At 42.9% G+C, this 12,525-nt stretch overlaps 1 protein-coding gene across 2 annotated transcripts in view; it reads right to left on the bottom strand.

The window, feature by feature from the left end:
- MOCS1 (molybdenum cofactor synthesis 1) overlaps positions 1–12,525 on the bottom strand; it is a 33,757-nt gene that overhangs the window by 6,333 nt on the left and 14,899 nt on the right. For both annotated transcript variants that reach the window (XM_058554434.1, XM_058554435.1), the window contains exons 4-7: positions 3,448–3,612; positions 1,176–1,237; positions 720–831; positions 243–355 (exon numbers count right to left, since the gene is read on the bottom strand). In XM_058554434.1, the coding sequence (XP_058410417.1) occupies positions 243–355; positions 720–831; positions 1,176–1,237; positions 3,448–3,612 (452 nt within the window). The remainder of the gene's footprint in view (positions 1–242; positions 356–719; positions 832–1,175; positions 1,238–3,447; positions 3,613–12,525) is intronic.

Here is a 12,525-nt window from a genome sequence, read left to right as displayed (position 1 = left end):
CCGAGCGCCCCCTCCAGCACTTACTGGAGTGCCTCCTACAAGTTACTCAACCCCCGCCCCACGCTGACCCTGCTCCTTCACCCAGGAAGCAGGGAGGCTATTGTGACGGCGCCGTAATGCTTCCTGCTTAACCGGTGCCATCCTGCATGGCTGCATTCTGATCTCAAGGCAGCCCCCGCCAGCTCTCCCATCCTAGGGTGGAGACCCGACCTTCCTCCCGGCCCCACCCTCCTGCCCCCAACCTTGGCTGTGCTGGATTCTTCCTCCGGCAGCTGCTCCAGCTCCGGCCACTGCTGCCGGAGGGTGTCCAGCATCTCCTTGTAGCTGACCATCTTCCTGAAGTTCCACTTGTTGCCTGTGTTGGGATGGGAGCTACTGAGTCACAGAGCTGCAGGGGCCCAGGGTCTTCAAGTCCATCCTCCCACACAGCCCAGGATCAGTTCCCCTGCCTCTCAGAGGGGAAGTCAGGAGGCCCTGCCTAAACGGGGGGATCAAATCACACCCACACTTGATCCTGAGACGCCGCCGAGGCCCCATCACAGCCATGGCCTGGTGCCTGCCCAGGCCCCTCCCCACCCACAGGGTGAGCCAGCCCTTGCCCGCCCCCTTCAGCCCTTCTCAGGGTCCTCAGCAGCCCCAGGCCATGCTCTCAGCGTGGCCCTGGTCCAGCTCTGCAGACAGGCCCCGCATCCTCCCCTCTCCCCCACTCCGTCACTGACCATCAAAGGGCATGTACTCTATGAAGCGCACGTCCAGGGGGAGGCCCTCAGTCAAGGCCACAAAGTTCAAGAGCTCGTCCTCGTTCAGGCCTCGCATCACCACACAGTTCACCTGGCCGGGGAACAAGGGCCACAAAGGCTGTCCCCTCCATTCTTTGCAGGGATGACCTCCAGGGGTCTGACACCTGCCTAGGCTCTCCACTGGGGGTCCCATTCTTTTTGTCTCTCCCTAATTCTCCTTCCTTTGGGGGCTTCCACGGGGTCACTGATTTTCTTTCCTCCCTTGTGGGGGGTGGGGGTGGGGCTGGATGCAGCAGGCAAGGAAGGGGTGAGGGGTGCCCTGTGGCTGCACTGGCCAGGGCTGGGAGCTGTCATGGCACCAGGAGCTGGCAGTGGAAGGCTAAGCCAAGGTGGAGGGGGAGGGAGTCAGGGTCAGCAGCAGCAGCACGTCATCACCTTCACAGGGTTGTAGCCCAGCTCGATGGCCTTGTGGATGCCCTCCATGACCTTGTGGAAGCCTGTGGGGAGGGAGAGAAAGAAGGTTCCAGGCACTTCCTCCCTCTCCCCTGCCCCTCACACCCATAGGAAAGCATCAGAGCTAGGAGGAGCCTTGGAGACCACTGGGTCCAGGGACCAGATAGTAAGTATTTTAGGCTTGGCAGGCCAAGAGGCAAAATTAAGGATATTATGCATAGGTCATAAAGATTTTAATGACTAAATTCAGAATATGATAGTAATTAAGCATAATTTTTGGTAACATAGCTCTACAAAGAGAAGGGAAGAATGGAATTCTTTTTGCAGGGTTAGTACTTTGCTTAATTGGAGTTCATAGTTAATGTTCCCTATCATTGAACTGATTGCAAAATGCTATCTGCAAAATCCACTCTTGGCTCACAGCTGTAAAAATAACAGGCAGGGGCCGGATTTGGCTGGCGGGCTGTAGTTTGCCGACCCCGATCCAGGTGAACCTCTCACAGTCTAGATGGGGAAACTGAGGCCCAGAGAAAGGCAGCGCCCTGCTAAAGGCCTCACCCTCCATCCTTCAGAACGCAGGTTTCCCGACCCCCTTGTCAGGGTCTGCTCCTCAATGGTCCGTCCGTCCATCCACTCGACATATTCTCATCAAGCTCCTACTACATGCAGCTTCTTGGCCGGGGCTGATGAGCGATTACTATGTGTGTGGTTCTCACCTAACTCTGTGGTTAACGTACAGTAAACGTGACCCCACGCTGGCTTCTCCTCACCCCCAGCTCACTCTCAGCTCACTGTGCATCCAAACATTTGAGCGCCTACTGCGTGCCGGCCCCTCCCCCCAGCCCACACAGACTGGTAATCACGGGTGATCCACAGCTGGGATGTCACCCTGAGGGAGGGTGGCCCAGTGATGGCCTCCGTGATTTCCTGGCAGCATTTTTGGATGGCCCAGTGAGGGAGGGCAAAGGGAGGAAAGTCTAGCTTTGGACAAATGCTGTTAGGATGATCTAGAATTTTCTCCTCTGTAAATCACTCCCTCCAAAAGGAGGCAGTGGACACAGGAGTGTGAATGGGAAGGCAGATCTGACGTTAGGATAAACTGTCTCCAATCCTCACTCCAGGAAGGGAGACAAGGAGGCAGGGGCTATGCGGATTTGTGTGTGTGGGGGGCGGTAACGCCTGCAAACACACCTTCCACTTTCCTACCTCAGAGCCCTCGCAGGGTCTCCACTGACATTCCCCCTCAGAGTAAGTTCCCTTGATCCCAATCCCCTCAACCTGGTTCTTCAAGGCCCACCATATATGCTTCCTCCTTGAAGCCCTCCTGGTCCTCCCCTGCTAGGAGTTCTCTCTTTCCCTCTGTAGTGCTTTGATCGACACCACAAGACAAGCAAAGGTGGTCCAGTGGCATCACACCTCTTGGCCCTTAGTAGCCTGTAAGGCAGGGCAATGTCCTGTGTCTCTCTGTCCCTTCCCCAGCACCTGGAGCAGCCCTTTACGGAGGGCAAGGACTCCATGAGTGCTTCCTCAGCACATGGTTGGGTGTAAACAGGGAGTCACACGCTGGGGTGAGAATGTCTGTGCCCATGCAAGGCCCATGGCCCGAGACATCTGGGGGCGGGGCATTGGTCTAATGAGAGCTAATGAGAGGGCATTGGTCTAATGGTCTAATGAGAGCCCAGCTCTCATCAGGCTGCTCTATCTCCCCACCTCCGCCCTTCCTGATGAAGCTCAGTGGGAGCAGGCCGTGGGTGTGCTTGCTGCAGTGGGTGAAAGAGGCTCATATCCAGGATGGACAAGGAGCACCACTCGGGGCACAGGGGGGCCCCACCTAGCAGTGCTGGCCCTGACCCTGGCATCTCAGGCTAGCTGCTTCCACCCTGGGCTCCCCACATTTCTTCAGCCTCATTATAAGGTAACCAACTCATCTCAGTTTGCCAGGTACTGTCTTGGTTTTAAAACTGAAAGGCCTGTGTTCTGGAAACCCTCTCAGTCCTGGGCAAACTGGATGCAGGGTAGAGGGGTTTGGTCACCCTAGCTCTTAGCATCTGATCCCAAAAAGTCCCCAAGGGTGTGGCTACAGTGATGAGGGACATTTGGCAAGAGTGAAGGGTGAGGAATAAATGCCTAGGCTTGTCCATAGCCCAGACACCAAAAGGGAGGGACCAGGCCCCTTGCCTAGCACCAGTCACATGATCTCCAGCTACGTGGGGCCTAAGAGGGACACCCTCCACTGTGTGCCACATCCGATCACCTTTCCTGCGGACGATGAACTCAAACTTGGCTGGCACCAGCGTGTCCAGGCTGATGTTGATGGCACTGAGACCAGCTTTCTGAAGCCGAGGGAGCAGCCGGGCTAGGTTGATGCCGTTGGTGGTGACGCCGATGGTCCTCAGTCCTTCCAGCTGGTGGAGCTGGGCTACAGAGAGAACAGGAGGGGGCGTCATCCTGCTTGTTCTTAGTGAAGCTGGGAGAAGAGCTGGAAGGAGATTCTGAGTCCAAATGAGATGGATGGAAAGGGGGCTCTCTGCAGACCTCTATTAATCAGGCTTACCTTAATAAGAAACATAAGAATAAAAACAACGATAAAAATAACCAAAAGATTAAACACTGAGTGGTCACTCTGCTAGAGGTTCTGCTGAGGGCTTTGTGTGCCTCAGCTCATTGAAGCCTCACAACAGTGATTATCCCCATTTGATAGAAAAGGAAAGGGAGGCTCAGAAAGATTAAGAAAAGTGCTTAAATTCACACAGCTAGTAAGAGGAACAGCTGAGATTCAAATCCATGTGTACGTGACTCCAGGACTATGCTCTTAATAATCAACCCATGGGTCCTGATACTCTGTATAATAGAAACAAAAAGTGTTTGAATTAAATATTAAATTGACTCTTCTACTCCACCAAAAATCCCCAGAAATAACAGAAGGATAAAGAATCCACAATAGCATTGGAAGATAAGAAATAATGTCTTCAATGGCCCTGAAAGGTAGAGAAATACTGAAAGACAGCAAGCAGATGAGGATCAGATGGATTGAAGAGACCACAGCCCAAAGCGCACACAGGAGAAGGTTCTGTACAAAGTGGGAGAGTAACTAGCATGCACCAAGCTTGGCAGTCACATAGACAAGGAGTAGAAGGGTCCTTGGTTATGCCAAGGAGGTTGCCTGTCTGGGGAATTGTATTCAGAAAAGCTGGGTGAGTTGGCCTCCCTCCTATTTCTATGAGCAGGGAGAAGGCAGCAGCTTTTACTCCTAGGCGATAGCACTTAAACTAGCCTAAGGATGAGGCAGCCCAGAGTAGCTGCTGACACTCAGGAGACATGGGAGCCCTGCAGCCCAGCAGGACCTCATACCCCTTCTCCACAACCTCAGGGGCAACCAGCATAAAGAGAAATAGCATTGACAGCCAGGCCAAGAAGCCTTAGGCTTCTTAGCCAAGAATCAGCCAACATTTAAGGATAATTCTGAGAAAGAAAGATATATTCCACAAATAGAGGAATGAAAGAGGAAGGAGAAGTGACAGAGATAACAGAAGATAATTCTTTTAAATGAACAGAGATGAACATAGATGCAAAAATCATCAACAAAATATTAGCAAGCCCAATTCAACAATACATTAAAAAGATCATACGCTCTGATGAAGTGCGATTTATTCCAGGGATACAAGGATGGTTCAACACCCACAAAATCAATGTGATATACCACGTTAACAAAACATAAAGGATAAAAATCATGATCATCTCAATATACATAGAAAAAGCATTTAACAAAATTCAACATTCATTCATGATAAAAACTCTCAACAAAGCGGGCACAGAAGGAATGTTCCTCAACATAATAAAAAGCATGTATGACAAGCCCACAGCTAACATCATACTCAATGGTGAAAAGCTGAAAGCTTTGCCTCTAAGATCAGGAACAACACAAGGATGCCCACTCTCCCCACTTTTATTCAACATAGTATTGTAAATTTTTGCCAGAGCAATTACACTAGAAATAAAAGGAATCCAAATTGGAAAGGAATAAATCAAACTGTCACTATTTGCAGATGACATATTGTATAGAGAAAACCCTAAAGACTCCACCAAAAAACTGTTAGAACTGATCAATTCAGTAAAGTTGTTGGATATAAAATCAATATACAAAAATCTGTTGCATTTATATATGATAATAACAAACTATCAGAAAGAGAAAGTAAGAAAATAATCCCATTTACAATTGTGTCAAAAAGAATAAAATACCTAGGAATCAATTTAACTAAGCAGGTGAAAGACTTGTACATTGAAAACTATAACACATTGATGAAAGAAACTGAAGAAGACACAAATAAAGGAAAGATTTCTGTGCTCATGGATTCAAGAATATTCTTAAAATGTCCATACTATTCAAAGTAATCTACAGATTCAATACAATCCCTATCAAAATTCCAATAGCATTTTTCACAGAAATAGAATAATCCTAAAATTTGTATGGAAAGACAAAAGATCCCAAATAGCTAAAGCAATCTTAAGATGCTCAAGTCCCTTATATAAAATGGCATAGTATTTGCATATAACCTATGCACATCTCCCCTATACTTGAAATAATCCCTAGATTACGTATAATACCTAATACAATGTAAATATAAATAGTAAAGAGTTATACTGTATTGTTTAGGGAATAATGACAAGAAAAAAAAGTTTGTACATGTTCAGCACAGATGCAACCATCATAGGCCTTTTAATCTGCAGTTGGTTGAATTTGCACATACAGAACCCACGGATATGCAGGGCTGCCTGTATATGGAACTTTATAAAGCCTTTGACCTGAAATTTGACTTCTAAGAATTTAACCTAAGGAAATAATCATGGATGCGAACAATATTAATCTACAAGATGTTTATTAGAGAGCAACACATAAAAAAAGGAAGAGAAATCATCTAGATAGCCAACAATTAAAAGCTGGCTAAATTATGCTTTCTCTGGATGATAGAATATTATGCAACAAAAAACGACTCTGTAAAATGCCCGGATGTTGGGAACTACACATGTTATATTAAGTCGAAAGGGCAGGTTACAAACAGTAGTCAAAAACTAGATGCAAAGGAAAAAGACAGGCAGGTCACCAAGCCAAAATGCTGACAGTGGTTACAACTGGGCAGTGGTGATATCCTTTGTGCTTATCTGAAACAAGCATGTCTTACTTTTGTAATAAGAAAATGAAAGTTTAAAAATAAAAGTTGTTGTTCTAAAAGGAAAGACAAGAGCTTCCCTCTGGGGGTCTGCCAACATGGAAAATTACCAGTAGTTGTTGGCTCCCTCTGCCAAATCAACCCAGGAGAAACACGGATCCAGAAACCTTAAAATAAGAAAATCTTGAGGAACTCATTGGAACATGGACTCTGAACTCGTATGGGGGAGGGGGTTTGGAGCCTGGGGTTGAAGGCCACTGGCAGAGGATGTAGCAGTTCGAGGAAGGCAAGGCAGTTCAAGCTCTATTCTTGCTGTCACCCACTGTCACCCTCAGAACAATCATTACTTGTCCCCTTACCGAAGAAATCGGTGGCATCGGCCCCAGAGAACTAGCTCAGGAATCCACTGGAAGAAAACTCAGGGAAGCTGCCAACACTCTGCTGGAAGAGGAGCTGAAGAGAACAGGTGGGGCTGAGCAGCCTCAGGCACTCATTTCTCAACTTTCCCCTCCAAAGCCCCAGGACTGGTGGATTAAAATCAAGGCTGACTGTCTCCTTCCAAATCAGCTTCTCCCTGAGGGTTTGAAGGTGAAAACCTGCAGTCCTGCCATGTTATATAACCCCAGGAGGTACCATTCTCATCATAATCTAAATGAAGAGTATCTCCTGGAGTTGTAAAGTTACAGCCTGTACAGTCTTATCTGGCAAGGCTTGTCATTTGGTGGGGAGACTACAAACATGAGTGAATAACTGATATTCTCGGATCTTTTTTTTTTTTTTTTTGTGAGGAGATCAGCCCTGAGCTAACATCCGCCAATCCTCCTCTTTTTTTGCTGAGGAAGACGGCCCTGGGCTAACATCTGTGCCCATCCTCCTCCACTTTATATGGGACGCCGCCACAGCATGGCTTACCAAGCAGTGCGTCGGTGCGCGCCCGGGATCCGAACCAGCGAACCCCGGGCCGCCGCAGCGGAGCGCGCGCACTTAACCGCTTGCGCCACCGGGCCGGCGCCTCGGATCTTTTTTTTTTTTTGTGAGGAAGATCAGCCCTGAGCTAACATCCGATGCCAATCCTCCACTTTTTGCTGAGAAAGATTGGCCCTGGGCTAACATCCGTACCTATCTTCCTCTACTTTATATGGGACGCCGCCACAGCATGGCTTGACAAGCGGTGCGTTGGTGCGCGCCCGGGATCCGAACCTGCAAACCCGCGGGCCGCCAAAGTGGAGCGCGCGTACTTAACCACTACACCACCGGGCCGGCCCCAGATATTCTGGGATCTTGAGCTCCCTGGGCCCATCAAAGACTAAGATCTGGCCTTAAACCTTTTCCATTAAGCAATGCCATACAGAATAGCTAACATCCCCAGGGGAACCATCTTACCAGTTAAAAACTAAGGAGATACTTAAGAAGTACAACTAATGCCCTCCTGTCTCCGTCAAAAAACAAAACAAAACCTGTGAAATATATATCAATAGAAGAAAAATTATTAAAACAGACAGACCAGATTTAAAATTAAAAGATAGAATGTAAGACAAACATGATAAATACAGTAAAAGAAATAAAAAAGGATATTAACAATATGAAACAAAAATTTTCATGTAGAAAAAGAACAAGGAGAAATAGTACGTAAAACTAATTGTGAAATACAGAACACAAGAAATAAGACAAATAGTCACATGGACACAGAAGGAGAAATTGGTGAGTTAGAAGAAAGATTAAAGGGCTCTCCCGGGAAAAAGAAGACAGTAAGAAATCAAAACACAATTTAAGAACTGTGGAGGCTATAAGTAGAAGGGCCAATATCCAGATAATAGAAGTCCCAGGAAAAAAATTAAAATGGAGAGAAGGAAATATCTGAAGAAATAATGGAGAAAATTTTTCCCAAATTTAAAACAAATGGCTTAGTACTGAAAGAAAAATTGCACTGAATGTCAACAGGACAGATGAAGAAAAGCCTATTTTAGACATATTATAGTCAAATTTAAGAAAATCAGATACAAAGAAAACACTCTACTAACTTTCAGAGAAAACTACCTACCAAGAGCAAGACCCAAACTAACATCAGACTTTTTCCAGCAGCAATACTGGCTATAAGAAGACAAGGCAGTGATGTTCTTTCCTTAATGAAGGAATGAACCTTAAACCTAAAATTTTATATGCATTCAAGTAACATTATAAATTTACTACTCTGCTACTTCAAAACATTATAAAAACTACCTGGCATGCCAGATTTAATTAGATTCAACATCAAAATTAGATTCACCATTAGACCCATGTTGAATAACTTTTGGAGGAAACAAATTCCGGAGATGCTGCAAGAATTATGGGAATTATGGGTGATCAAATACCTTGGTAAAATTCCTTATTATCTTAAAAGACAGAGAGTGTGCTTATAAGAAACACCGAAGGGCAGACTATTCATAATAACCCAGAAGTAGAATTCTAGAAAATATCAACAATAAGGGTGAGGGGGGTGGGTTGGCAGATCAGGGTCCTGAGAGTGTGTTAAAGTTCTCATTTTGTTAGGGAAAAGAAGGAGGGATCTTTTATTTAAAAGCCAAAAAGGAGGAAAAGGAAGTATAGGAAAAGTATAACAGATTAAAAGATTATAGAAACAAGTCCCAATATTTCAATAATTACAATAAAGATAACTAGAATAAACTCACTAGTTAAAAGTCAGACATTGTCAAATTTGATAAAAGAAACAAAAGTAACATCTATGTGCTGTTATAAGAGGCATATCTAAAGTATAAGAATGCAGAGGTTTAAAGTAAAAAGATAAAAACAGATAAACAACAGTCTTACTAAAGCCAAAGGCAAGCTGACATACCTTTAGTAAAATAAAATACATAGACCTTAAGACCAAAAGTATTATTATGGAGAGAGACCCACTACATAGTGATAAAGGATCCAATTTATGAAGAAGACATAACAGTTCTAATCACATATGAACCTAATAAAATCACCTCAACTATGTATAAAATAGAAAGCAACAGGACCTCTGGGAGAAATTAACAAATCCACTCACTTATTTATTATTGGCAGGCCAAGCACACAGAAAGCCAGCAAAGATAGAGATAACCAGAGGTTTGAACAATAAAATTAACCAGCTAGATCCAATGAACAAATATAGAAGTCTCCACACAGTAATTAAAGAATAAACATTCTCCTCAAGCACACAAGAATATTTATAAAAATGGCCAATCTACTAGGTCATAAAGCAAGCTTCAATAAATTTTAAAGAATAAGGAGCATACACATAAGATTCTCTGACTACAATAAATTATAATAAAAACAGAAATGAAAAATCCTCATATCTTTGGAAATTAAAAACACTACTTCTAAATATCTCATGGATCAAAGAACAAATCAGAATAAAAATTAATAAAACTAAGTGTTATGAAAGCAATAGGCTACACCAAGATAGAAGCAGAAATAATGTAACAGTATACAAATATATTAAGAGGTTCAACAAATCCAAAAGTTGGTTTGTTGAAGACCAGCACAATAGACAAGCCTCTGGCAAGACTTATCAAGGAAAAAAAAAAAAGAGGTGAAAAAAAAAAAGAGGTAGGGCACAAATAAACCATACTAAGAATTAAAAAAGACAAAATTGCAAGTAAAACTGAGATTTTAAAAATAAAATATTAACAACAATTTCATAGCAATAAACTTGAAATTAGAAATAATGACAAATTTCTTAAAAAAAAACCTATCAAAACCGATTCCAAAAGAAGTAGAGAACCTGAATTGTGCAATAACTACTAAAGAAACTGAAGCAGCAGTTAAAAATCTCCCAGATAGAGACAATTTTACAGGTGAGATCTACCAAACTTTCAAAGAAGAGATTACCACAGATTTATACAAACTCTTGCAGATAAAGAATAAGAGGGAATACTACCTGCCATTGACTGAATGCTTGTGCCCCTTGTGCCCCGCCTCTCTAAATTTACATGTTGAATTCTAATGCCCAATGTGCTGGTGTTAGAAGGTCAGGCCTTTGGGAGGTGATTAGCTCATGAGGGTGGATGGATTACTGCTCTTACAAAAGAGATCCCACAGAGCTCCCTAGCTCCTGGCATGTGAGGATACACTGAAAAGTCTGGGACTCAGAAAACAGCCCTCACCTGACCACACTGGCACCTTGGTCTTGGATTTCCAGACTCCAGAACTGTGAGAAATAAATGTTTGTTGATTATAAGCTACCAAATCTGTGGTATTTTGTTATGGCAGCCTGAATGGACTAATACACTAACTAACTCATTCTTTGCAACTTAATACCAAAATCAATTAAGGCAGGCATGAGAAAGGAAACCTACATGCCCATTTCACTCATGGATATAAATGTAAAAACTTAAACAAAATATTAAAAAACTGAACCTAAGAGTAGATAAAAACATAGTATACCACAACTAGGTTGGGTGTACCACAGGTTTCATATCAGAAAAGCTATAAATGTCGTTCAGAGTAATAGAGTAAGGAAAAAAATCATAGGTAATCCTAACACACATAAAAAAGCATATAATTTTCAAAAAAGCTTGGAAGGGAACTTCATTACCTGATAAAAGTTATTTGTGAAAAAAACTTATAAGAAACATCATTCTAAATGGAGAAACATTAAGAGCACTCTTCTATTACCACCACTATTCAACATTGGACTTGAGATCCTAGATATTGCAACAGGATAAGAAAAGGAAATTAACGGCATAAAGATAGGAAAGAAAAAATAAAATTGTCTTTAGTTGCAGATGATACGGTTGCTAGCATAGAAAACTCCAAAGAATCTAAACAGACATATTATAGCACTGACAGGAGAGTGAGGAGAATATATTAACAACAACAAAATTAGAAAATGTAATCTAAAAATGATACTGTATCTGTCAGGATCGTAGCATAAAATAGAATTCATCCCAGATGTTTAAAATAAAGAAACTTTAATGAAATGACTACTTACAAATGTGTGAGCAGAATTAAGGGCCCCAGTGATGAACAGTATAGCACTCAGACTAGTAACATTGGGGATCCATTGCCATGCCTAGGGCCAAAGGGACATTGGGAGGAAATTAAGTTAGGAGTACAATTAAGTCACTTTGGAGGCGAACTCCTGTGGGATTTTTTAGCCAGAGGGAATTCAGCTACTGTCAAAAAGCTAGTGTAGAAAGAGAGCAGGAAATAATTAAAAATAACCTGATCTCATTGGCCTAACCCATCATGAACCCAACTGGGCAAGGGACCCTGAGTGATGTAGTCCTTAGGAGTCAGCTACCTAGAGCAAAGAGCAGGGCAAAGGAGGGAGAAGGCTATGGGAAGACAGGGGTGTGAACAAAAAAGATGATAATTCTCCCCAATTTGATATATAGATTTAACACAATTAAAATCCAAACAGATACACAAACAATGAACAATCTGAAAAGGGAATTATAAAAACAATTCCACTTACAGTAGCATCAAAAAGAATAAAATATTTATGATTTAACTTAACCAAGAAGGTGAAAGACTTGTACAATGAAAACTACAAAACCTTGCTAAAAGAAATTGAAGACATAAATAAGTGGAAATACAACCCATGTTCACGAATTAGAAGACTTAATATTGTTAAAATGTCAATACTACCCAAAGCGATCTACTGATTCTGATTCTAACACAATCCCTGTCAAAATCCCAATGATATTTTTTGTAGAAATAGAAAAACCCATCCTAAAATTCATATGGAATCTCTAAGGACCCCAAATAGCCAAAAGAATCTTAAAAGAGAAGAACAAAACCAGAGGACTCACACTTCCTGATTTCAAAACCTACTACAAAGCTACAGTAATCAAAACAGTATGGTATTGGCATAAAGACAGGCATATAGACCAATGGAATAGAGAGCCCAGAAATAAACCTTCACATATTCGGTCAAATGATTTTTGACAAGGGTGCCAAGATCATTTGATGGAGAAAAGATGGTCTTTTCAACAAATGGTGCTGGGGAAACTGGATATCCACATGCAAAAGAACGAAGTTGGACCCTTACCTAACGCCATGCACAAAAATTAACTCAAAATGGATCAAGGACCTAAATGTAATTCCTAAAACAATAAAAATCTTGGAAGAAATCATAGGACAAAAACTTCACGACAGTGGATTCGGCAATGATTTCTTGGATATGACACCAAAGG

The sequence above is a fragment of the Diceros bicornis genome, chromosome 14 (genome assembly GCF_020826845.1).
Source record: "Diceros bicornis minor isolate mBicDic1 chromosome 14, mDicBic1.mat.cur, whole genome shotgun sequence".
Taxonomy (NCBI): domain Eukaryota; kingdom Metazoa; phylum Chordata; class Mammalia; order Perissodactyla; family Rhinocerotidae; genus Diceros; species Diceros bicornis.
The sequence above is the reverse complement of the archived record's forward strand: the minus strand, read 5'-3'. Positions and strand labels throughout refer to the sequence as shown.